The 27,661-nt window shown below is 37.4% G+C and overlaps 1 protein-coding gene across 5 annotated transcripts in view; it reads left to right on the plus strand.

Annotated features, from left to right (window-relative positions):
- The window catches only part of fuss (SKI family transcriptional corepressor fussel), a 76,176-nt gene that overhangs the window by 13,420 nt on the left and 35,095 nt on the right, over nt 1-27,661 (plus strand). For all 5 annotated transcript variants that reach the window (XR_015532540.1, XM_087340288.1, XM_087340287.1 and 2 more), the window contains 3 exons: nt 3,911-4,052; nt 4,831-5,379; nt 6,610-7,230. Coding sequence is in view for 4 of the 5 variants with exons in the window: in XM_087340288.1 (XP_087196414.1) it covers nt 3,936-4,052; nt 4,831-5,379; nt 6,610-7,230 (1,287 nt within the window). In the remaining variant the exon portion in view is untranslated. The remainder of the gene's footprint in view (nt 1-3,910; nt 4,053-4,830; nt 5,380-6,609; nt 7,231-27,661) is intronic.

The following is a 27,661-nucleotide window of genomic DNA, read 5'->3' on the forward strand; positions in this document are numbered from 1 at the left end:
TAAATGTAAAAATATTATTTCACTGTATCTAAATTACTCAGATATCGTGATTGTTTCAAAAAGTTTTAATATTATGAAAAGCATAGAGAGTTTACCACTGCCATATCAACTTCAAGTACCTTATTCCATGGAGAAGTTTTGTTTCAGATATCTAGGTACGGATATTTTTATTATATCACCGATAACGTTTATAATTGAACGATTATTGAGTTATTTAACGGTGCTGTTTTAATTACAGAGTTTAAATATGATATATAATATAAAATGCATTATAAGTGGTAAGACATGAAAATTAATTTTGCTTGTGAAATGTCGTATAGCTACACAGAATGTTGACTAGCTTTGAAACAATAGATTAAATTTCTAATCAAGTTTATGAAATTTAATATAGGCGACGATATAATAATTGCACTTATAGGTCTATTGCCTTGTGTAAACTATTTATTTATTCCTATTTATTTTATTGAATAAGCTTATGTAAGTTGTCAGTCATTACGACCAAAGAACTATGCATTAATTAAATTCGAAGTCTAAAGTTACTTTATGAACAGTTGTATACTGCGCAGAGACGAAGACTGTCAAATAACAGAAAATCTTTACTACTCTAAAAGTCTTTCTACGACGGTTTAATACAGCCGGCTCTTGTTCGCGATACAGCCTTCACTTGTTTGTTTCTTCTAAATAAAGAGACACCCTCCCATACGACTACCCCGTCCATCACCTACAATTTAATTTCCGGCGTCACAAAAGCAGAACAGTTTGTTTAACGCATTCGCGACATGGCCGGAGTGTCAAATTGAATTATCTAATCCCCTGGGAGTCAGTCAGGGGGAGGGAAATTTTGTTCAGGATTCAGGCGCAGTTCCAATTAAAATTGACCTGCTCTTCTACCCCACCTCCGGTTCTATTAAACAAATTGGGAAACAAGGGAAGCCTGTAGCTACTCCAGGACTTGAAGCAGTACTCAATCCGAGTTTCCACCACTTGCCATTTAAAACGCGAGCGCTCTGTTCACAGTTACGTAAGCTTACTGCTTTCAAAATGGCGACTTAGAAATGGTTTAAAATAGCGCCCATTTATAATTTAGGCTAAATAATGTAGTTCGCTAATCTGAGCTATGGTGAACAAGGCGACAGAGTCTGACTGTAAATCGTGTTAAGATGAATCGACAGGCTTACTTATATCATAAAGTGTAAATAAACTCAGTCTGATCAATTGGCAAAAATAAGTTCTCATGATTAGCGTGTTGACATTAATGTAAACAGGTTAGACTTACAACTTTGAAACACTAGGAAACATAAATGTAAATTTAATTTCCATGTAAAATATACGTAGATCTTTTAATATCACTGTAAACTTAAGTCACTTATATCAGCTTTAATACATAAAAAAATTCATATAGGCTATTAATTCGATTTAACAGTCTTTCTTGAGTCGCTGATAGTCGCTCAAGTGGTTAAGGAATTCCACACTTTTTACTGAACCTGAAGGCTTTTATTTTGTGTCCACAAAATATCGCTGCCGGATTCTGTCCTGAGCCGGATTATTCCATTCCAAATTCTAACCTAACCTAACTTAAAATATTGCATGTAATTTGCATTTACACTTTCATGCTGATGCTCCGCCCATCTCATTGTCCTTAATTACACCACTCTTGTAATACTTAGCAAAGAACACAAATTATGAAGCAATCATATGCAGGCCTAATGTTCTTAATTCTTCTGTTAATTAGCTATAAATAGGCCCTCAGAATTATTTTCTTACACTCAACCTGCCGATGGGACAACAGGACATGGTTCATACCTAAGCCAATATAAAACAACAGACAAAAATATAGTTTTGAATATTTTAATAAGTGGGTTTTTGCAATCTATATAGGCAATGCGAAGAAAAATAATGTTATGAAATGATGGCAGTAAACATTCCCTGAAAATCAGCAAACCTTTCGTTGACGTTCTTTCTGATTTACCGCTGTTTAGTATTTAAACACTGTCACTTTCTTTTGGAATTTATCGACTGTCTTTTACCAAAGAACAGCACATCGCATAAGCCTATTAATTTCTCTCAGCGTTTGTTCCTAGATAAATTTCTCTCAAGGTTGCAATACAGTGATCTTCGTTATCGGTCGACTCTGAATCTTATGTTTCCCACATCTGTCAGTTAATCTTTAACACCATTGTTTCTGTATCAGTCGTCGGTTTCATTCATCCGCCGTTTTAATCACGTGACATTCGTAAATACGACTCACAAGATATGAAGTCTCACCGCGCGCTCCATTCTGCCATCTTTCCATTTGTTCGACAGGCCAGTTACTACACTGACTTGTTTTTGGCCTCCTAAAATATGATTACGATAAAATTAGTGGCAATGCCCGCGCAGTCAGTTAAGACTTGTAAGAGGCCAAGCGTAGTCACGACTTTGGGAACAATAATGAAAATTATTGCTGGTTTTGCAAATGGTAAACTAGCATGAATACCACATACAGCAGCAAGAAACATTGTAGTTGACAAAAAAAAAATAAGGATGTTCTGGCCAAGTAACTAGTCTGATTCGATCTTGTATGTTTACCTTTTTCAGTTACAATTTCGAATTTCACCTTAAACTGACCCCAACACAGGTCGTTCAAAGAAAGAAATGTCGAAACATAAAAAACGTTACATTTAAACGGGAAAGAGTTATAGATCCTAGACCTAAGATAAAGATTAAAATATAATCTCTCACTATGAAGGAGGAACATAGATTGCAGGTGTTTGAGAATAGGGTGTTGAGGAGGATATTTGGGCCTAGGAGAGAAGACGATGCGGTCTGGAGAAAACTGCATAATGATAAACTTAAAAATTTATACTCCTCCCCCAGTATTGTCAGGGTGATTAAGTCGAGAAGAATGAGATGGGCTGGGCATGTAGCGTTCATGGATGAAACGAGATGTGTGCATCGGGTACTGGTTGGGAAACCTGAAGGGAAGAGACCGCTGGGGAGACCTAGACGTAGATGGGAGGATAATGTCAGGCGAGATCTATGGGAGATGGGAGTTGAAGGAGACTGGATTTTGTTGGCCCAGGACAGGGTCCGGTGGAGGGCTTTGGTTGATTCGGAAAGAATTGCGGAAAACCGATCACCGAAGCTGATCAGCATCGGCAGAAGTCTGCAGAGACGACCAATACAAAGACTGAAATATTTTAATCCCCGCAAACACAACTATCCAACAGCCTCATGTCGTGATATTGATTATGACGCTGAATTCGGTAATTTGCATTCTTACATAATGTTTGATGAAGTTTTCATAATTGTATTGCTCAATCTAATTTGAAATAACCGACGTTCCGAATTCTTATTTACGTATTCTACAGAGTTTCATGTTGTTATGCAAAAGCCGAATATACAAATACGACGTTTGTTGCAAACTGAAACAAGTTAACGAAATATTAGCAAATCAAACCAACTTAATCTGCATTAAGGGACACAAAGATAGAGCTTTGAACTGAAGCCACAGGCCCTAGTAGTCCTTTACGTGAATTAAAATCTTTCCTAAGAAAATTTAACAGGTTATTATTTTCCGGACATTATTTTTATTAGTTTGGTAACTGTACAACCGCATCGGTTGTAATAAAAAAGCTATCTTTATAATACATGTATGTATTCTTGGCGTGTATAAAATCTTCAATTATCTCAATAGTCTAGTTTTAGTGTTAACATTGAATACAACTTTTATGCCATAATCACGTTTATCAGCGAATTTTAATAATATCCATATACTCTCCGAATGATGAAATAGTTATGAACGTTAAATTTAAAATAAATTTTAAGGAGAGCGTGACTTATGTCCCCCTCCAGTTTCTTGTAGTTATGAGTGAATAATGTATTAATTATTGAAGGTTTTAATATTAGTTAACATATAATTTGTTCGTAGGCTGCAGAGTCAAATTCTCCTGGGAATGGAGTCTAACACAGGACTTTCTCCCACTTCTGCAAGCCACGTAACAGAATCACGGAGTCCAAAGGAGCCAAAGTTGTCGTCCAATCAACCGCAGCTTGGCTCAAAATCAAACCAGGTAAATTAATTCACAAAATCGAATTCCTACAGAAGCCTATTTGACAATTACGTGATAAACATCAGTTCGTACATCAATATATCACACAAAATAAATTTCATCTTTCATTATATTATCGACGTTCAATGGTGCTTATACACCATCCTATAAATAAACTTGCTTTCGTTTTGACCCAAGTCACTGGATAAATATATTTGAATATCATATGTTTGTTCCTGTAGCTCTAGTCTAGGCTACACAGCGTCGAATGGTATGGTTACAAATTAATAATTAATTAGAAAATATGTGGAAGAAAGCGGCTGTCTCATAATTTATGACATTAATCCGGTAGTTGTTTGAGTTAAATGACGAAAATTACAATAACGCAGTTAGGTTACCCAGTTTGCTGGCCCAGATTTGAATCCGAGACTTCTTGAACATGAAGCAACTATACTAACCACTCTTCTGCAACGTTCGATTATTATCATAAATAGATATATCTATGTAGACGTTCATGAGAAATCCTTGTTCATACTCCAGAAGGTAACTAAAAGTGCTGATAGAGATACCTCGATTTTCAAGGTCACCAGAAAAACCTGTTGTTCATCATAACATATCAAAATATTTCGATCTCAGGTGAGCATATTGCTGACAGAATATATCGATGTTCAGATGGGTGTGGTATAGTGACGCATGTAGGTCTTTAAATTTATTATATAACGAGACTCGATGATCAGGTAAGCACGGTGCTGATACACGAAGGGATCTTATAAAGTTGTCGATATATCTCGATGCTCAGGTGAGCACTGTGTTGCTGTACGGGATCCCGATCGTATCGCTTGTGATCGAGTCTCAAGAGAGGCTGTGCCTGGCGCAGATTTCCAACACACTGCTCAAGGAATTCAGCTACAACGAAATTCACAACCGGCGCGTGGCTCTGGGGATCACTTGCGTGCAGTGCACCCCGGTACAGCTGGAGATCCTTCGGCGGGCTGGAGCCATGCCCGTGTCTTCCCGTCGCTGCGGTATGATCACGCGACGGGAGGCCGAACGCCTCTGCAAGTCCTTTCTGGGTGACAATAGCCCTCCTCGCCTGCCGGAAGACTTCGCCTTCTCTGTGCACCACGAGTGTGCCTGGGGGTGCCGCGGGGCTTTCTTGCCCGCCCGCTACAACTCCTCCCGGGCCAAGTGCATCAAATGCACTCTCTGCGGCCTATTTTTCTCGCCAAACAAGTTCATATTCCACTCGCACCGCACAGGGCCTGCTGCCAAGTACATCCAGCCCGACGCCGCCAATTTCAACTCCTGGAGGAGGCACATGAAGCTTAGCGGTTCACCACCAGAGGAGGTAAGTAAGTAAAGTAAAGTAAAGTTTGTCCCACTATACGCCATGCAGGCGTTTGGGGTGAGAGGAGGTATAGCTCCTCTCTTCCTTGACCTCGGCACTAGATGGGGGTGAGTGGCCAGCATCACGCCCCGGCCGGCTTTACCCCCGGGAAAGGACCCCGGTACCCATTGTATAGGAGGCTGGGTGGGCCCCAGAGCCGGTCTGGACGCAGAGGCTAGAGGAAAAATCCTCTGCCCCCGTCGGGGATCGAACCCCGGTCGTCCAGCCCGTAGCTAGTCACTATACTGACTGAGCTATGGAGGTACTTTTGTTTTGTCCCTCTTATTATATTGCATCTTAATTGTTATTCTTATTGGTCAACTTGTGTCGAAGATTCAGGATGATGTTTGAGGTTCTACGGTGACGTGTCTGATGGTGGATGTCTTCTGAGATACAACAACATTTCTTCTTGTAGATATTGAGCTTTACAGGAGCTTCTTGCCTCTATCATCAGAGTGATAATGCAGCAATAACCTCTGGAATGTCGGTCAGTCAATACCTACCGTGCTACATGACAGCCATCTCAGACTGAGAATGATTCAGCAAAAGTGATCTAAGAAAGGAAGTAGCAGAAGGATGACGAGATTGGAATTTAACTTCTTAATTCATACTCTTCGTCAAATGACAGGTTGATGAAATCCATAAGTAATCTTATGGGATGGCCGGGAATGTGGCACGCATGGAAAATATGACATATATAGACTTACACACAATTTTAGTAGGAAGATAGAAAAGAACAAATAACTTTGGAAACCCAGACAACGATGACAAAAATAAAATAAAAATTGATGTTAACAAACTATGGCTTTTCTAAACATGTCAATGGACCTTCGAATTTCATAAAATTCTTGAAATTGGTATCAGCTACTGTCTGTTAATCGAGAATGACAAATTGTAATGAAGTTAGTTTGTAATTATTGGCAATTACATTTGAGCTAAAAGTTTTTACAGAATTGGGTACGGGATTACTTCGTTAAATAGTAGAAATGGAAAGAAAGAATTTATTTTACTAGTTTGATTTCCATTTCCTACTTTCCTACAATAAGGAGCAAGAGAGAGAGACACAAAGAGAAAAAATAAAGGAAGAAATAGGAAAAACAAGAAAAAGAACAAAATAAATAAAAATAAAATTAGACGTGGTTTCGATCTATGTGCACAGAACAGTCACATAGACTACGTAAACTGTTCTAGATCATTCACGCCTGGGAAGACGTCAAGGCGATGTTTAACGGTGGCACCAGAAAACGTCTGTTGGCATCAGCGGCTGTCGTTCATAACCAAAGTCATCACCCCCAGCCAACATCGACACCAGCAAAGCAAGCCAAGGTAACGCAAGAGCCTTCGACGTCCACAGTCCCCTTTTCGGCGACCCCTGCTCCTATTTCCGCCCCGCCACCTCGCGTTCCACCATTCCCTGATCTCCCACTACCACTTTCCCGCAGCCTGGTCATGGACTACGTGTGGCACCACAGCACAGGAAACATCAAACACCATCAGTTCCCGTTCCCGCCCTACGCGGCGGCACTTCCCTGGTTGGCGAAGCGAGGGAGCCCTTTTCTGGGTTTTGGTCCGACGCCGCATCCCGACGGATCGCTCCACGCTGCGGTGGGACCGCAGCCAGGAGACAGCAAGTTATACCAGTCGGCTTTCCGGCCGGTGTACCCCGTACTACCTCGGCCCTTGGAGTCAGAGCAGCAACCCGACTACGACCTGGAGGCCTGTAGCGACGAGGAAACTGTCGACATCGAGACGACAGAGGAGGACCCACCCGCAAGCACAGACACTGCTGCCAACTGCTGGAGCAAGGATCAGGTCAGTTTTACTGTTGGGCACTTTGGTCGTGTAGGGTGTACAGAGTGGCAACTGTGTGTCTTCTTGAAAAAGACGGGACAATATCACGAATTCACAGATGCGTCGTAGATAAACTGTGATTCAGAAGTATTATTTTGGTCTAGCTGTAACAGCCTAAAAAAATGTTCATATTATAAGTCTACAACGGGATAGGAAAAACAAGGCTATAAACATAAGCACAGAATTGTTGTTAGGAAGGTGTTTAAAATGACCGCTTGGAAGTCAAAGGGCACGGGAGGATAAAATTAGGGCGTAGCCTATCTTACAAGAATATGTTAAGCTGGCTTCGGTGTTAGCGGTTTGGAATCTTAGTGTTCTGTTGCCACAGTGTGAAGTGAGATAAGCTTTTCTAAAGACATTATGTTAATTATTTGTCTGTCGTGTACATATACGACAACTGAAATATTTGAGTTATACTAACCGATGTCGGCTGGAATCCCTCCCGGTATATTTTCACAATTTATTCTATTGCAGTGAAGTAAGCAGATATTCAAAAAGAATCCATGTCCAAATGCCTCGAAGAATTAAAAACGCGTCCTTTCTACAGAGGTCTGAACATCTCTGTCTGAGTGCATGCCTCCTGTACGAAGTGGTTTATTACGGTAACTTTGGTCTAAATTGTGTGAAAATGAACTTCAAAGTTAATTTAAGTAATCAACTCGAAAGATTCCGCAGGAGAGCAGTTTCAGCTTAATTCGAGTTTAGAACAGTCGTTCCGAACGTACTAGTTCGCATGCTAACGAGCGTTAAGCAACACGCACGGTCATGCGTGTCCTTATTCCAAATTACTGCAGATTCTAGAGCTACAATCCGACGCGAGTAGTCACGGATTTGGATCACCGTGGGATTTCATTCTGTCCGATGACCCCTTTGCCACTGTCCAATTTGTATACAACACTTCCATTTTAAGCAGCATAATTACGTGCTACATACAGAGCTTTGCATTATCATTGCTAGGTATCTGCAGAAGCAGTTTAATTTTGAGACGCTGATAGTTTCTTATCTGTCCGAGGAATTTCCAACCTTTTGTGGAATCCTAAAATTAAGTAGGCCTATTTTGTTAGTATGGAGTAATGAATTAACCTATATTACTTTAAGATCCATTTTAAAATTTTATTCCTATCTAATTCTGGCGTTCACAAGTCAAATGTACATTTTAGGTATACCGCTAATATTCTGTATGTATATCTTAAGTGCTCAGGCACTTGAAGAACGGGTCGTTCCCACTATCCCCCAGTATCCCAGTATATCTTAAGAATGTACAAGGTAGAGTAGCAAAGCTCCTAAATTTGTATATAGAAACCTCTCCGGTTTGAATGAGGGTCTAATTATTTATCTTCATGCTCTCATGGTTTTTTTCAGTCTTTCGTGTAAAACTAAAACAAGTCTAGTACCTTGAAGTAGTACCAACTTATGTTTCATGGTTATCTATTCATACCGTATAAGTTTCTATATACAGTTGAAATAGCGTTGTTCAAAAAGTAAAGCAATGAATTTTATTGATGAGCTATCGCGACATTTTTAAAACTTGCAGTAGAATGATTACTATCATATTATTATTAATATTATTCCACCTATTCACCACTTTATAGGGTATTTACTTCTAAGTACCCGAGACAAACCTTGCCGCTGAGGTACCTACATAGTGCAGCAGCTATTTCCGAAATACATTTTGTTTTTAATATGTGTTACATGTATTATATAGTTTTATTGTGAGGGATGGCTATATATTTTACTTAGGCGTCTTTCGAATGATGTATGAAGATCCTAAAATTTCAGTTTACTGAAGTTCCCTGATGTTGTGTTCGCCCGGGATGTTGACAAAGTATTTTCTAAGTGACTTGGAGACAGTTCCAGTTGCTCCTATAATTATTGGGATTACTTGTGTTTTCACTTTCCACATTCTCAGTATTTCAATGACTATTATTCCAACTATTCAACATTTTACAGGGTATTTACTTCTATGTACCTGAGATAAACCTTGCCCCTGAAGTGCATATTGCAGCAGCTATTTCTGAAATACATTTTGTTTTAATACGTGTTACATAAATTATACAGATTTCGCGTGAGGCTTTATATATTTTACCTCAGCGTCTTTCGGGTGATGTGTGATTTTCCTGGAATGGCTGTTTTCTGAAGTTCCTTAATATCGTGTTTTCCCGGGATGTTGGCCAAATGTTATTGTCATTGTTATCATCATCATTTTCATATCATCATCTGGGCTCTACAGCCCTTGATGGTCCTTGACCTTTTACTTCTTAGACATTGAGTGGTCAGCCCGTCTACCCATACAGGACAGCACATTACAAACGGAAAGACACGGACCCATGGTCCCAGTGTCCCAGTGAACAAGGGTCACGCCTCAGACCGCGTGGCCACTATGACCAGCTATATCATCTGTCTGAATAAAAATATTAATCTTAAATAAGCCTAGGCACAGCAAAGCTGTAAATAGTTAGTGGGCTTGTGTTATTTATGCTGTTCAGATTGTAAATATCAATGTGCGTAGTCCCAGAAGTATTTTCAGTTAGAGAATTTATTAATTTTGTCTCTAGAGTACTGGCCTTTTACATCAAGGGACTTACAAATGAGATTAAAGACCTCTGTTAGAAGCATATTCTGTTACATTACCGACACTCCGGAAGGAAATGGGTTTTAATCCAACTTCGTGTTAAACTGCTTTTCTTATTTACCAAGTATAATAATACATCATCACTGTCGTGATATTGGCGGGCCTTAGTATTAGCGATGTTAAAATCATCGGGTTCTGATTTTACAATATTAGTTTGGTTACTTAATTAACATACACGGTTTACATTTAATATTTAAGTTAATTTAATATTCTGTATTATCCTCCTAGATTCATTATAATGATTGCTATCTTACGGTAAAGGTGGAATAATAATTTTAAAAAAGTAATGAACGTCTGAAATATACCACAATCCAAAAATTATTAATAATTTATTTAGATTTAATTTAATGATTATTAATCAGAGTATTTCATAGTTTCACATTTTGTAAATTTATGCTTGGTTAATTTTATGTTGATTATGTATGGTTTATGTTACTGTGGCGCTTATATAACAAAACACATTCGTATATTCCAGACTTTTGAATAGGCGTAATTCTGATTATATTAAATTAATGTACTGCAACTCCTGTTTATTTATTAAATAATTGGATTCGGTTAATTTATTACGTCTCTTTATTTATACCAACATTTTCATATGCCGGACGCTTACAGTGGTAGTTGAAAAGACTTGCTACATTCAATAAATTGGTTAGTGTTAAATTTTCTTACGCACAATGTTTGTTGTTACAAATTCACTTAGTTGTGTTTGTGAATCGTAATATCAGAGAGAAATAGTGTCGCCCTTGTGTTCGACTGACATGATTGTTATTCTTTTCAATAAAGTTATTTTCAAAATTTTATGGAAGTCGCTTGAAGTGACCAGTTTCTATTATGGTCATACCTGTTATTCAATCGAAGTCAAATTCTCCCACCCCCCCCCCCTCACACACACACAACAAATGACACACGACACAGCGTGATACGATCAGCTCCATCAATAATTCACAGCAACTTTCCGGAACTTTTTCACTCGTTACGAACAATGAATGCAGTGTTGCTTGCTTCACGTTCGTACAGTCCATGTTATTCTTACAAGTCTCTCGTTTGTGGGTGCGCTTTGCGTTTGGGCGAGCTCACATTCCAATATTACTTCACAAAGGGGTGTTTGGGTTAGTTGTGTTGGAGCTGCGGACACTTGAGGTCGTTTTACTGACACTGCCGATTTGTGATACTAAGTACAGACAAATATTCCGTTGCTTCTAAGATGTCTCCTATACAAAGTAAATTTCAGGGCAAAGTTATTTGTAGCCAGACGCTATTGGTTGTGGTCAATGTAATTTATGAAAAAAGAGGCCGATACAGGAGTTCCTACGAGCCTCAAGAAATCCCAGGAAGGAGTAGCAGAGGCGATAGGAGGTCTATTAGAAGAATAGTGAAAGAAATTTAAATCATAGAATCCGGTGCATCCACTTCGTTCACGACTGCTCATAAGGAGAACTTGTATCATCACCTAAATCGAAGCTGGACAACTTCAATTAATGAGTTATTCGTATGACTGTTAATGACTTTTATATCATCGACAAGCAAAGAATATCCATTCGAAGTTGGCCCAGTCAGTCGGGTTTACAGGGAGCCCATCAAATGTAACAAAAGTGTTAATAAGGTTATGCTTTATACGGACAAAAATAATAATCGACAAATCCTCACGGAAAGCCATAATATTAGAGCTCTGAGGATATCATATTTAAGGAGTATAGCGAAGTACAGAAGTGAAGGTAGTCCCATAGTTCTAAAAAAATCCGGAGTTGTCTTGTGCGTGTCTTGAGTATTGTGTACGTACAGCAGATGTTTTTCGTTAGACTAGTAGTTGCGGACCAGCATGCTGCTGTGAAGTATGTACGTTGCTTCTAAGAACGTTCTCCCACTACTTTCCCCTACATTCCCCTAAGACGCCAGCTAGAGGCCAAGAAGAATAACACGGACAGTATACAACAAGCTCGTATTTTTAGTCCTTGTTCTGCAAACTCACAGCACCAAGCGCTAATGGTCTGGTAAGTAAAGGGAGTCTTCCAATTAGAAAAACTTCTAGAATATGCTTTAGAATTACGAGTAGAATCTTAGAGACATTGTTAATTATCCAGTTTTAGTGATATTAAAATGTAACATTCCGGTACTCCATAAGAATGCATATTGTAAAAATTAACGCCTCTATTTATTTCAGACAAACTTGTAAAACGCAAGTATCATATATAATATACGTACGGGCACAGAATTATTTATTAATTTCAGTTCATTCGCCACACAGAAAAATTACTTCCATTCTGAGTCTTAAAAATACAAATTAATTAAATCAAATTTTTATCAGAATGGATGTTTGGTGGCCCTATATTTGGTGATACAGATTACCCCATACAGTTCCCGTTAGACAATAAACTAACTACGTAGATGGCCTAAGGAACACGAAGGTTCGTCACCGAATTAACCAAAGCCCTCAACCGAATCCTGTCCTGCGCAAACAAAATCCAATCTCCTTAAAATACTATCTCCCATAGATCCCGCCTGACATTATCCTCCCATCTACGTCTAGGTCTCCCCAGCTGTCTCTTTCCCTCAGGCTTCCCAACCAAAACCCGGTGCACACCTCTTGTCCCATCCATGCGCGCTACATGCCCAGCCCATCTCATTCTTCTCGACTTAATCACCCTGACAATCCTGGGGGAGGAGTACAGATTTTTAAGCTCATCTTTTACAGTTTTCTCCATAAACCATCCTGTTTTCTCCTAGGCCCAAATGTCCTCCTCAACACCCTATTCTCAAACACCTGCAATCTGTGTTTCTCTCTCTGAGTGAGAGACCATGTTTCGCACCCATACAAAATAACAGGCAAAATTATTGTTTTGTACACTTTAATTTTCAGTTTCTTAGAAATCAGACGGGAAGACGAAATATTTTGAACTGAAAAGTAAGAAGCCTTTCCGGAATTTAATCTCCTCCTAACTTCCTCATGAGTATCATTTTTATTTGTTATTGTTGTTCCCAAATATTTGAACCCTGTAACACTTACAAAGGAATAGTTTTATTTTCCGTCGTTTCACAAGCTTATTGTTAAAATCACATAAAATTGTTACATTTTTAAAATTGACGACATGTTTCGATATACAATTCTATCATCGTCAGGTCTATCAAAATTAAAATTAAAATCTGGTGTATCTGTTGCTCTGCTTATATTGATTTTGTTTTTACCCGTTTTTGATTTTATTACATCTCCAGGCTTCTTCCATTTAATTTTGGAGACTGCGCCTGGGTGCCTATATCTGTAAAATCAATTTTAATTTTCATATCGTGATTCTGGCTACCGACATAGGAAATGGAATAATTTTACTCTAATTTTATATTTATTTTAAGGAATTACTCAAATATATCGTATTACAAGCAAAAGAAATGCAATCACAAAATATAAAGTATTATAACATACCGGGTTGTGTGTGATGTGCGTGTCCGTTGTTATTGAATAAAATCAAAAACGGGTAAAAACAAAATCAATATAAGCAGAGCAACAGATACACCAGATTTTAATTTTAATTTTGATAGACCTGACGATGATAGAATTGTATATCGAAACATGTCATCAATTTTAAAAATGTAACAATTTTATGTGAAATTTTATGTGATTTTAACAATAAGCTTGTGAAACGACGGAAAATAAAACTATTGTATTGAGGAACACAAGCAGGATGCAATTAAGATATAAACTTACAAAGGATTTATTAGCCACCCTAAGATAAATCTGCTTGCATGGCTCCGTTTGCGCCCGGCCTAACATGTACTTAGTTTTCTCTGAATTCACTTCTAGCCCCACATGTCTACTAGCCTCTGGTAAAACTTCTGCGTTCCTCTTTATTGTATTCATATCGTCCCCCAATAAATTAACATCATCAGCGTATGCCAATAGCTGATGTGCCCCATTCAACTCCAAACCCACCTGCCTATCTTGGACTTTCCTGATGACGTATTCTAGTGCGAAGTTAACGAGCAATAGAGACAAAGAATCTCCTGGTTTCAGACCGTTCTTAATGGAAAATGAGTCAGATAAATATTTACCTATACGAATTTAAATAAATTCCATTTTTGCGCCACCCGTTATAATATTTTGTCCACAAATTCAATGTTTTAAACCGGTGACCATCAGATCCCACCTCTTCGCTGTTGAATTTATTCCGATTTGAAACTTCTAGCTATCGTTGTGTAACGATCAAGAGATATAGTTAATATTAGAGAAATCTTAACAGAAGAGCTGCCTGTGATGTAAATGACATTCCAATTTCTTAGCCTATAAATTTAATATCTCTCCTTACATGAAGAAAAGTGTTAGCTTTTGTAGGAAATTTCCCTAACAGAATCTATAATCCTTGCAGTAGAGGATAAAATAAGGGAACAAATTAGCATTTTAATTTTCCTTGTTTCAAGGATAAAGATGTCGAAAGAGTAAATGCAAGATTTTACTACATCTGCAAACTGTAGGCCTGCATGGATCACCTGGTCGCGTTAAACAATGGCCGTTCAAACGTGCCCGTTTGGATGTGAAAAGAGTGCCAAGAGTAGACCAGAAAGGAAGATTAAACAGAGCAGATTAGAGATTTTTAAAAGCAGCGGATGGTTTTAAGTTATCCGAAAATAAATTATAACAGAACCAAACTTAAAGCGTAAAATTTAAACAAATTGATTGAAGAACCAAAAGAGAAATGATGCACACATACAGGGCTGACAAAGGACAGCGGGATTACAAAATTATGTGAATGAAAACCCAGCGGAAGAATAAGATTAGGGCGACCAAAAAATACGGTGAGATCAACTACAGACGAAGCGGGTTCTTCAGCCTAACATGTGAAGGGGCTTTACCAATTTTACTCCTTAGCGAAAATCGAGGACGATGAAATTGCTGCAAAATGCAGCACGCGTGAGAGAGATGAGCAGTCTATACATTTTTCTTAATGGAAGATGAAGGAAAGTGAACATTAAAAGTGATTTTAAAAGAATATGGTTTCAGGCTGTAGACTGGATTCACTGAATTCACTGATTTTAAAGAAATATAATTTGAAGAGTTAGACTGGATTCATCTGGCTCAGGATAAAAACCAGTGACGGTATATTGTAAATAGGGTTCTGGTTCCGTAAGAGGCAAAGACTTGACCAGCTGAGAAACTATTAGCTTCTCCTTAAGAAGGATTCTGTTCTGCGGACTCAATCTCAAAGTTTGTGATTAGTCACGGTCCGCCTTATGAAGTTTGTCATGAGTTGTTTTGGATGGTTGTGAAACGAAGACCCACAACTGAGAGAAAATAAATGGTTTACCAGAATTTTGTACCTTTTAGAGCTATTGCAGTATTAATACTATAATCAAATCAAGGAGGTCGGAATGGGCCAGGCATACTGTACGTGACGTGGAGGTAGAAATTTTGTAATCAATCGCGGAACTTATAAAATTCCCACTTGGAAGACCAAGAACGTTGTGGTGTAACATTAAGACGCATCTTATACAAATCCGATGTGACAGTGAGAGACGGATTAAAAGAGCTTAGGGTCGTACCTAGCGGCGGGTAATAGTACGATTTTATGGATATCGACGCTGAAAATTTTAATTCTGCTACAACAGTATTAGCATCAATGCGTAATCGTTAACATAAATTTTAAATTTCACGAATAAATTCATAGCAACTGTAAATGTTGTTACTGTGTCAAAAATGATCTTAGCATCTTTAATATCATCCGCTTTTCGCTAAGAACAAAACGAACTACTTCAGTCCCATTTCATAGTCGTGGTGTCTGCCCTACTCTATCAATCTTTAAGTAAGGGCCTATTATGACCGCGGTATGAAACTTTTCGTGATCGATACAATCAATTTAAAGTTGCTACATTGTGTCTACCTGTTGCCTTCATAAATCACCCATCACACACTAGTACACTCCTACACACAATACTGTCACTTCGGCTTCAAACTTTCCTGTTGTTACATTTAGTCGTAGTGTATGGTCGTAATTGAAATGTTTCTGTGATTACCATTGCAATCAAAAAACACTTTGATTTGTCACAGGAAAGTATTTTTGCCTATCAGTGCCTGAGAATCATTTACAGAATGATTCTTAATTGTATGTTTTAAGTATAATAACCTTGTTATGCTTTTAAAATCAAGCCAAATATGTCCTATAAACGCTGGCATCATTAGAAAGTTAAATGATACAAGTAATATATTTAGGTTTCACATAACAGCGTCTTAATGTTTACAAAATTTGCTGAAAATGCTCTCCATTAGTGTAAATGAATAACTGAGCCCTGTGCCGCCAGTTATTTCTGGTACCCTGAAACGTTTCAGGTATGCGTCATATTGTCGCAGCCGCTCGAATAAAACGCCACATTTTGTACCGCATACTGACTGCTTTCCAGTAAACTCGTATGTCCTTCAGATGGCTGCACAGGTAAAAGTCGGCAGGCATGAGATCAGGCTATCGCGGAGGCCACAAAGCAGGCCCGTTTTGTCCTATGCATTCATCTGTAAAGTTAGACACCAGAACCAGTTTTACATCGCGAGTAAAATGACCAGGCGCTCCATCATACATTAACCACTGTCGTGTTGCCAGTGGTACATCCTTCAGTGTTTTAGGTAATTCTTCCCTTCCTCCTCCTTTCGTGGCTCTACAACCCAGTTGTGGGTCTTGGCCTCCTCCTTACGGAGGTTTCCTGGTATTTGAAGTGTGCATTTATGAGTAGTGAGTGACTAGCTCACTGCCTCTGCACAATTTATACTCAATCTTGATTTTGTCTTTCATCCAGTAGAGAATCAGGACAGACTTGGGTGAAAAATGGCCGCTCAATTTTGCTTATGAAACATCTCGTTTATGCTCGTAAGGTTCTTTTACATGCCGTAAATCTACGACATGGGACCTTCGGCTTTACCTCCCCTCCGAATGATGTGCTACGGATTATTATCACCCTTAAAAATTCATCGACCTCGGCCGGGTTTTAACCCGCGAACCCTGGGTCCAGTAGCGAGAACGCCAACCACTAGTCCACCGTCCGTTAAGAAATATAAATAGGGGGCCTCTGAGAGTCAAAGCTGCAGCTTTTAAGGTTCTATGAGTCGACCTTAAATTCTTCCCGCCCAAACATTAATAAAATTGATGCTGGAAGCTTGTTTCATGAAAAAATGCAGATTTTAATCATATAATTTGTGCATGCTACGACAGTTCAAAATACATGTCCATTTATCCGTGGTTAGGACTCGACTGAGAACGTCTGGATTTTATCCTGCTACAGCTACCACTGGGAGGATGATCTTCAATGCTGAGAATCCCGTGATTTTTTTTAACGTGGTATAATTGATATGCATTCAATAATTGCTCGTTCAACATCATCCACGTAGACTCAGAACCACTGCAACGAGAAGTTAAATGTCTGTTGGTACTAGCATGAGGAGATCCTTTACTGGCATGCAGAATATTTTCTTAAACTATGGAACTACTTCGATTTAGTTTTCTATCAACATTTGCAATATTTGGCCACAGACAACTTATTTCTTTCAAAAGACGATCAATAGAAATTTGTATCCTTCGATTCGAAAGCCTTAGTCGCGGATGAATTTCAGCATTAAGATGAACGGCAGGTGAACTGTTGCTCTATGCTTTACCTTACACCAATAACATCAGTTAATTCATATAAATAATGATGGCGATTATTCTGCATTAGTATGGATTGTTTTCACTGCGTTAGCCTACATGGTTTTTTAATTAGTGGACATGTGAAACTCATTTCTTTTTACAAATGCCTATCTTGGACCATGCCATATACATTTCTTAATTATCCTCTCTCAGAACAAGGGTGTATTTTCAGACAGTGTAACGCACATACATAGCACATAAGCATATATGCAGCTTATCTTCAATTTCGGATTTCGGATGTTATCTTAAGCCTTTATTTCCTTATAATGCAAGTACAGCAGACCTGCAGGTAGGCTTCAACATAGTGTTAAGAAAAATGCGTTGTAATAAAAAACTGAACTAAATTACGAAACAAGTTAGCCTTACTGTGGATACGTTTATCTGCATACGATTATTATTTGGTCTAAGTCGGAATGGACATCTCGAATTGAAGAAAAAAGAAGTTAATGCACAATTATGGGAAGGATATTTTTCGCTTAATGGAACGTCTTGGGAGGGAAGACGGAGATGAAAATACATCTCTAGGAAGTTAAGAATTGATTTTGATAGATCAGATTCAGATTCAATGATTGGTAAGCATTTATATTAGAAGTGTTTAAAATTTTAGGTTTCTAATCTCGGAGAATGAAATGATTTTTCCAAACCAGAATTCGTACAAAGACAAAACAGATTATGAATGAATTCCAGTGAGACATACAGACTCACACATTTTCATCAGACATCCAGGAACATAATTTTGTTCCCGCCTGGAGTGTACTGCTTCACCGATGTTTGCTTACGAATTCTGAAACGGAAAGTTGAGTGACAAGCGGACAATATTGAACGCGCGCAAGTCGACTGTCATGGTTCAGTTGACCGGAACGGAGGGCGGTGAGCTAACGGTGGCTAATTGCATGGGGCCGACAGCTTCAACAGGACAAAACGCGTATCTAAGTTGGCCTGTGCCTGTGCCTGTACTCTTATATTTACTGAACTAAATTTTCAGAATCATGCTTAAACCGGTGTTGCAAAAGAATAATTTAAATAGTTAAATAAATATTGCCTTCTATAGCAAAAACTTCTATTCTTAATTTTTCCGTCTGTTTTTTCTGTAAAATTATTTTAAATTCATTTCGTGTACAGAAAATTAATGAATTTTTTTTAGAAGAACGACAGATTTTAAAGATAGTGTTGTAAGTTTAATAAGTAACAATATTTTCCACAATTTCACGAGAAAGTAAAGGCTCAGATTAAAAATAACAAAGTTGTCAACAAAATTTGAGCAGGGAAAATAAAACTTTGAAGAAGAGCCAAGAGATATAAAAGATTAAATACAATTAAGTACGAAGTAATATTGAAAGAGTTAAATATTTATTCAGTAAATGGGATAATGGAAGATAAACAGACCATATGAACAGAATGGATAATGACAGATGAAACAAAAGACGGTCATGATTTCTGAAGAGGCTTATACCTAGATCGTGGAGGACAGAATAATAAGAAGATTACTAAGGCTCGATATAAGTACCTTCGTTTATGATAAAGATGATATTGGATTAACGCAAGATATCCCAGACTTCATTCAGCATTTTACCTCTTACACGCCATGCAATATTAGCTTTTGGCGCTATAATTAATATGCAGAAGTACTCCGAAAATTCATCATAAAATGAACTGGAAAATCCAAGTCAACCATGCGATGGCCATATCCCAGTTTTCTCTCAGAAGGGGCAGTTTGTGTAACATGTAATTACGGAGATTAACTTTCAACAGGGCGGCCTTTAGACCGCTCTTGTGCGACCTCTCAGTCTAAGCAAAAACATACGCCCAGAACAGACCTTTACTTAGTTTGGTGACTGGCGTACTTACTTGTTCTGGATGACATATTGTTTGCAGTAGGAAATTAAATGATGACCACTTGAGACAGAGTTAACATTTCCACTACCATCATCATCACCCTCCAACTCACCCTCATCCCCTTACAAACCCCTAATACCTTCATCCATTAAATCCCTGGATACATCAGGCCTTTAAAACATGCAGAAGGGGGAAGGGGTGGTTTGTGTTCAACAAGACGGAGGGGAGGGTGGCTCCTGTGCACAATACAAACAACAGTAGCAAACAGGGTGTAGTGTAACAGTACTGAATTCAAAATATTACCAGGTTATGACCTATAAACTTTGCTTAACGCTGATATATGCAGGTCTTACCTGATTATGTCTATTTAAAGTAACTACAGTAGATTCCGGTTAATTGGGGCAGCCGTTTATTTGGCACAAATCTTAAAGAACAAACCTTTTATCTGTTTACGTGGAACTTCGCATAACTGGGACAGCCGCTTAATTCAGCCAAAGTGTTCTAGTCCCGATGTGTCCCAATTAACCAGAATCCACTGTATATAAAATTACATCAAGGATTTTAGAATTTAAATCTCAATTTTTTGGGGGTACACCACTTTATTTTTCATTCAATTAACTAACAACTTCAACTGTCATTCTATGACTTTATAGTGAAACAGAAGTGACTATTGTCAACCGAACATTCCGCCGTCCTTATGCCAGTGGTTAGAACTGGCGAAGATTGCTATGAAATTAGCTGAATCGGAAACAGAGTATTAACGTTCTACAGAGTGTCACAAGAATCACAAAATTTAAAGTTAAATATTTTGTTGGTTTGATAGAGAAATGTCAATTTGGCTTTCCCATTGGTAAAACTGAACTCACGTGGTTGTAACACGTAGGCGGTTTAAAGAAGTTTCGTTGTATTTGTTCGTTAATTATTATTCAATTGTTTATACTTCTTTAAACAGTACAGAATATATTTATTATTGAGCGTTATTTCCGAACGCAATCATATTAATAAGTTCAACGGGCCTATCAGGTGACCTTAACTGACGCTGATATATCAAATAAGTAAACAATTTTTTTTTGAGTTTCTTTGAATATGTTTAATCTGGTTGAGGTTTGAATCATAATCTGAAAGTTACACATAAGTTAACTGCCACTGTGGGCAAGGAATTATCTTGCGTCAAGGAAAATCAAGTACTTATATTTACATTTGTTTATTGGTTTATTTAACAGCGCTGTGTCAACTGAAATAGCTTTAGACTGTAACATTAATTACGATTGTGAATACTGAGTTGGAAGCCTGGACCTTTTTTTAAAATACAACTCCACCATTGTCTGTGAAGACTGAGGAAAATAAAACAGTCAAGATATCCTCTCATCTAACAAGATTTAAACCGGGGACCTCCTGAATACCACTACATTCTGTTAATGAAAGCGAAATAATTAAATCCACTCTAATTACTAAGACGGAAGATGTCAGTAGCTGAACTAATTTCTGTGGTTACAGACCTATATTCCTTATTGATATCGGCCAAGATACCAACAGGATATTTCTTTCAGGACAAGACAAAACAATTTTATTTACGTAAACTATCTAACTGACTTAACTAATTAGCTCACAAGTTAGGTCTTATTGAATAGCTGAAAATCGCTCAATTGGCGAATAGATATTTCACGTGGAACCATAATGTTCATTATTATATTTTTAACAATACTCCACTGGGCCATGTCCTAAGCCACTTTAATCCAGTCTTTTCCCAGTTAAGAACTAATTCAACGTAAACCCCTCTTTCTTCTGTTTTAGATCGCGCTAAGTAATCCATCTAATTGGGGACCCTTCATGATATTTTGTAATATGGTACTTTATTTACGGTGAGTGGATGTTGTCTCAACGCTCAGACCCTAAGCTGAAAATCACCCCCTGTCGATTGTCCGCGACTATTTATTCAACATAAGCTTATTCGCAGCTACGTTCGTCCACAATACGGAGACGCGTTGTGCAATGATGAAAAAAAAACACACTTGTTTACTATGTAAGATTTGAGGTTTTCACAGCGGTGAGTATGAATATTTCTGTCTTCTGAGTTGTTGCTCCGTGTAGTATGGTAGATGTTTACAAACGTTTCTGAGGTCATACTGCCTCCGTCATCAGGGCGATGAATGTGCTAGCCCCATACACCCTATTGGCACATTCATCGCCCTGATGACGGAGGCAGTATGACCTCAGAAACGTTTGTAAACATCTACCAGATTACACGGCGCAACAACCCAGAAGACAGAAATCTTCACACTTATTTAAATTTATCTAGAAATAGATCTCTCTTATAGTTTTACTGTAATAAACGTCTATGACTGACTATAAAGCTACTAGCAAGCCGACTTAAATGATTATCCCCTTCATCGATAAAATCAATAAAAGAAAATTATATATTAATCAGTTTGTATTTAATTGAAACTGTCGTCATAGAAGTATTGTGAATGTCTGTAAGAAATAATCTTCGTATTCAGGAGTCCATTCTAACTGAAACATGCTGTTATCTTAGCGGAAGGAACTTTTAAGGTTATTGTTCACAGATCTCCCTTCCTCTCGCTCTGCCGTGGCCTAGTCTAGTGAAAGAGGGTTGAAGCGTCGTCTCGGTTGGGTGGGCCCGTTCAATACACGTTTAATCAAGTGCTATTTGAGCGCCTTTTTGTGTAGCCTGTGTGTATATTAACTATGGAATACGACGTAACCTTTTACAATGATTACAATTCTGTTTGGACAATCTGCTCCAAGTTGACTTAAAATGTCAGACGTATGCGGTGACACAACTGACTACCTGTCATGTCGATAGCATTTGTTTTCATTCTCCAGAGTCATGTTGCCCCACGTCCTATTTTTATTACAAAAAATCACACAAGTTGTACATTTATATACCTGGTTCTGTTCAAATTTAATACTTTTACAAGTTGTTACTTGGATCGGTGATATAGGTTTGTTGCCTTTTACCTAACTTACATGGAACTTAGGCCTATAATAAACTGCGTATTTTCTAAGTTTCCTTCTTTTGACAGAACTATTACAGCATTTTTAGAGAAAGGCAGGCTGCTTTCTGACTGTGGAAATATTCTGAAAAGTTAGTAATAACACGACACACATAACTTTTTTCTTCCTCGTACATAATGTAGAAGAGAGTGTATTATAATAGCACAAAAAGAATAAATACAAAATTGTATCTTTACGGAAATCCAAGTCATATTTGTTATTTAAATTGATTAAACCTGTATGTGGGTTATGAAAAGTTGAATGGATCCACTCCTGTTTCGGTTGAATACGTGCCTTAACATTTTCAGAACGGAGTTTAGTTTACCGTCTTCAAATTTATTGTTATTATGTCTTCAGATGTATCTATAAATTCGCCTTTGTTAAGGTAAAGTGGTTATAATTCATAAAAGTACCGGAAACAATAATTTTTTCACAAATGTACACAGGCATGTGCATAGAATTTGGACAATAATGCTCCTATAACATTTCATCATCATCATATAGGCCCTATAACAACAATAATAATTCGGTTGTATTTTTTTTCTTACACCCCTTTACCCTAGCAATAGGTAATTGTGCTTTTGCACTTGTTATTACATTAGGTATCTACTAATTTAAGCGAGCTTTATCTGGCTTAATGCTCACGCGTAACTCATAAGTGTTCATATTTTTATTTTAATCTATCTGATTAGTAGTTTATGTAACTAAGCTGTTTCAATTATGAGTGCTTTGATGATAAATACTAAAGGCGAATTGTGAACTAGGGGAATATAGAGGTCATTCATCTGAAGAATCGCGGGCTGTTGTACAACCTTCAGACAATATGAATTTATTATTTTCATCAGAGTTAACGTATAACTTTTCAAATCTACAAGTCAAATGGGAAATTTGTTTTGTACATTATAATCATCAGTGTTTTGTAAAGCGGGTGGGATTATAACAAGTATCCGAAACTAATAATAATAATAATAATAATAATTTAAAGAATTAATTATTCTTATAAATTCACCATTAGAATAGTTCTTTTTGTCATTATTTTTAAAATAAACTATTACAATTTTATGTTATGAAACAATTAAATTTTTGTTGTTAAAAGTTTATATAGGCTATTTATTTGTATCTGTATTATTTATATTAAATGCATTAGAGAAAGAGATTTCCTTGAGGTGTTCACATTTTATCCCATTGATGAGGAAATTATGTCATACGGAATACAAATGTTGATCATTTTCATCACATACGTCCGTCAGTGAATCTGGCACGCATGTAAGACCAATTATCTATGTAATTAGTAAACCTACCTGCTTCGAAGTCTATCAAGAGAAAAAAATGAAAATTTAAAGTTCAAATTAAAAAAACTTTTCTCGATCAGCGTTATCATCATTTGATGTAAAACAAGGCAAAACGTCAGGTAAAGGTCAGCGTACAACTTGTAACCACAGGCGAGAAGAAGTTTCAAATGTCATCCATCTATAAATCAAAACACGGCTCGATATTATAATCGGCAGTAAGGTCACAACCGTGGGTTTACCAGTCTGTTGCCTCGTCACACACAAAGCACTGTTCCGCTGGTACAGTAGGCCACCAGTGTGCATCATCAAGCAATAGGGTTGAAGAGCATTACAATCCACAGGCTAATACTATAGTGCAATGCGCGTTAAAAATTCCAGGGTAAATCCCCTTAATTCTTAAAAGTTAAAGACAATATTGTTTAAAGAATCAACATAGTTTAATTGTAACGTAATTACCAAAGGCTAACAGGAACATGCTATAAGGCTGCAATAACTTAATGGCGGAGGTGCTTTTCAGCAATTCCAGTGTCCAGTTTTCTGTAACAATTCTTTTTGTTTCATCTTTTAACTGACACGTAAAATTTAGTGTGATGTATGAAAGAATGAATTATTCGGATCGATAAATTCAGTTTCGGAAATGAAGGGATCTGATATCACGTTTTATATTACGTAATTACCGAGAAGTTCTTTGGTGATAAGACTTGTTACCGTATAGCGTTATACATTAAACCGTGTGTCTATATGATCTAGCTACCACTAAACAGAAAAATAAAAGTAGCAAGTAAAAGTAAAGCTGTAAGATCTGAATCTTTTACTGCGACTAAGTGTAATGAATTCTTCTCGGGTTACCAGCCATGTCAGATGGTTAAATAGAGAAAACACCAACGTTTCGTGAACCATTTCTTCGTCGTCCTCAGGTAACATCAGTAGCCTGAGGACGATGACAAAGATGTTTCTCGAAACTTTTGTTTTTTCTCTATTTAACCACCTGACATGGCTGGTACCCCGAGAAAATTCGTTATTCTTAATCGTTGTAAAAAAGCAGAACAAACTTTAAATTCACGATGATGATGATTGTGTATTCATCTTTCTAAACTAGTGATAGCAGTCGGGAGAAAATCCGGACTCTTTCGTGTACAAAAACTTATACATAACTAACGATTAGACAATCGAGGCACTAACACTGTGGAATGGGAAGACAAGAAAAGAAATATATCAGTCCATTTAACTGGAGAGAGGAATGGAGGAAAACTCCCAAAATGTCGTATATAGCGTGTTAAATATATCCCATACAGTGAATAATATACAAAATACAAATTTCTGTCTACGGTTCCGTTAACACTATAACATTTCATTAGCATGGCTTAATGTAACATTGTCAACTAAAATTTCCTTTAATTCACAAAGTTTATTACCATACGTTTACAAATTTGAAAGAATAAATAAAAGCATGCCCTTGTTTGAAACTTACACATTGCATTAAATATTTACGTATCTGTTTCAGTTCCTCCATGCCCGATGTAAAGTAAGAGGAATATACAGGGGGAATTTTTAAACCTTTGAATGTCCCTGTAATGAAGAAGTACATTACATAGTTAAATATGGCAGGAGGTATACTATTGATTTCAATAATCACTACTAGAGTTCTCTAGTCTGTATAATTATGGAGATGCTATCTGCACACAAGCACCAGGGAGGTGCCCTCACCCCATCCGCCACACTTCTCAATTGACACAGCTGCGCGTCTCCACCCTCACCGAATAAGACTTTTTTTGTGTGTTCTGGTTTGGAGACGCCTGGATTTCAGACTACTGCGATATGAACATCGGGACCAATTTAACTGATATGTGAAATTGTTTATTTGGACATTGTACATCGTTTGAACTATAAAATTATAAAAATACAAGGTATTGAAAGCTGGATTCTGTTTCCGTCTGAAGAGGACAGAAAGCCTCCTGGTAGAGGTATTTTCAGACCTGGAGCTCCTCAAAGTCTGGGATTAGCTCAACTTATGTAACCAGATAAGTAGGCTTGCTCCGCGCTATCGTACATAAACCGACCATTAAGTTGGTGGGAGCTGAAACAGTTCTTGTTCAAATCTTTATTTATTTATTTATACTGCTTATTTAACGACGCTGTCAGGACCTCTGATTATATAAAATCAAACGATACGATGATTAATGAATAATAAATTGGAAGTGGTATCGAAGGAAACGGTCGTGGGCTAATTTAAGGTATTATCCGATCATTAACTGCATGGATAGAGAAAACTAAGAACTCCTCAGTGTAGATAGTCGATCTCCAGGCCGAGATTTAAAGGCTGGACCTCCTGAATACAAAACAAACGTGCCTATCATTCAACCACGAAGTTCGCTCTGTTGCTTTATTAGTTTGTAGGCCTACAGATGGTGCAGGCCTGTAGGCAACGCAAATACGAACCTAGTAGATGAAGCAGTTTAAAGAAACGAGGTCTAAAGAAGGAAAAGCAATATCAGATATAACGAATATAAGAATTAAGCATAACTCAAAAAATTCCTTATTTTGAATATGGGAAAGACAGACAGTATATTTTTAAAAGGGTATAAGTAATACCTATTAGCTATCAGTAATACATATGCACTTTTAAAAATGTTGACAATTGAACGGTCTAAAAAGAGAACATAAATATTCATCGGTTTATTGGAAGGAACATAATGAAGCACAATGACCGTCATTTTACAATTTATTAACACAAATTAGGTAAAACACGTATGTCTTTTCTATTAAAGAGATTCATAATTTCAGAAACTTGGATTAACATAAGACAGTCACCATACACAGTGCTCCGATATTTATTTAAAGTAGTATAAAATATCTATGAACATAAACTGTCCTTGTATTGCCAATGACGGATTTATACACGCACCATAAAATAAAGTAAACTGTGTAGTCTATGCAATTTTATAATAATTGAACTTCTAGCATTATGTTAAGGTATATCGTTCAAAGTGATTTCAATATTAAATAGTTCATAATATAGTTTATTAATGAATAACAATGATAAATAATAAAACAACAACAATAAAATTTATGTTTAAATGCTTTTAGAGTTATATAACTAAAGCATAAATTCTATTTTGCCTTCATGCAACTCTCAGTTAATTTTAGGGGACAGACATAACTTTACCGTTCTGGGAGTCACAGAACCAGGGGCGACAAAGTAACTTTCTGAAATTATTATTACTGAAGCAGCGTATTTAAGGCATAGGCCTATTATTATTTTGTACAGTTTCTTGATAAACAACTTTCTTTCGCTTCAGACTTCGTCTGGGCAGTCGATCCTGACTTTAGTCCATAGTTTGTACAGGCTCGCCTACAACTTATTAATTTTCTAATGCTGTGTAATTCTTATATAGAGTAATCGAAAAGTCACGTAACACACATTCAGATATTTACTGATGACTGCAATTAATTGCAATTCGATTGGATTTATAAACATTCAACATACAAGATCTCTGTGATTATTAGCCCACGCAGGACCCATTTTGCTGTAATCCGTTCGCTCCAGTTCGTCAATTGTCTTACAACAGTCGAAGTTAAGGATGTCTTTTTTACATGTGCAACGAGTGTTCAATGTCGAACACTACCTGCCATCTCGTTCTTATTTGACTTGCCAGAATCAGTTTAAGGATATATTTTCCGATTCTCCTATGTCAAAGAAATAGACAGTGTCTCGTTAGGTGAACCGTTTCCGTCACTGCTCTCCTCCGGGTTGATTTAAACACGAGGAAAAGAGTGGTAACATGAATCGTTAAAACACTTAACATAACATGCTTTTTTGTCCGATTTCAGCGTAACTTATTTTTTGACAAACAGAATATGTGCGAGAAATTGATTGCGTGACTTCGATCATTTGGTATTTTCGGATGTTCCTGACGAACCAAACGTAATCTACAGTATTACTGACCCGTACTTTGTCAGATTAT

This window comes from Zootermopsis nevadensis, unplaced genomic scaffold (assembly GCF_977971745.1).
Source record: "Zootermopsis nevadensis isolate Lab colony 2312 unplaced genomic scaffold, Znev_1.0 Znev_ptg000061l, whole genome shotgun sequence".
Taxonomy (NCBI): domain Eukaryota; kingdom Metazoa; phylum Arthropoda; class Insecta; order Blattodea; family Termopsidae; genus Zootermopsis; species Zootermopsis nevadensis.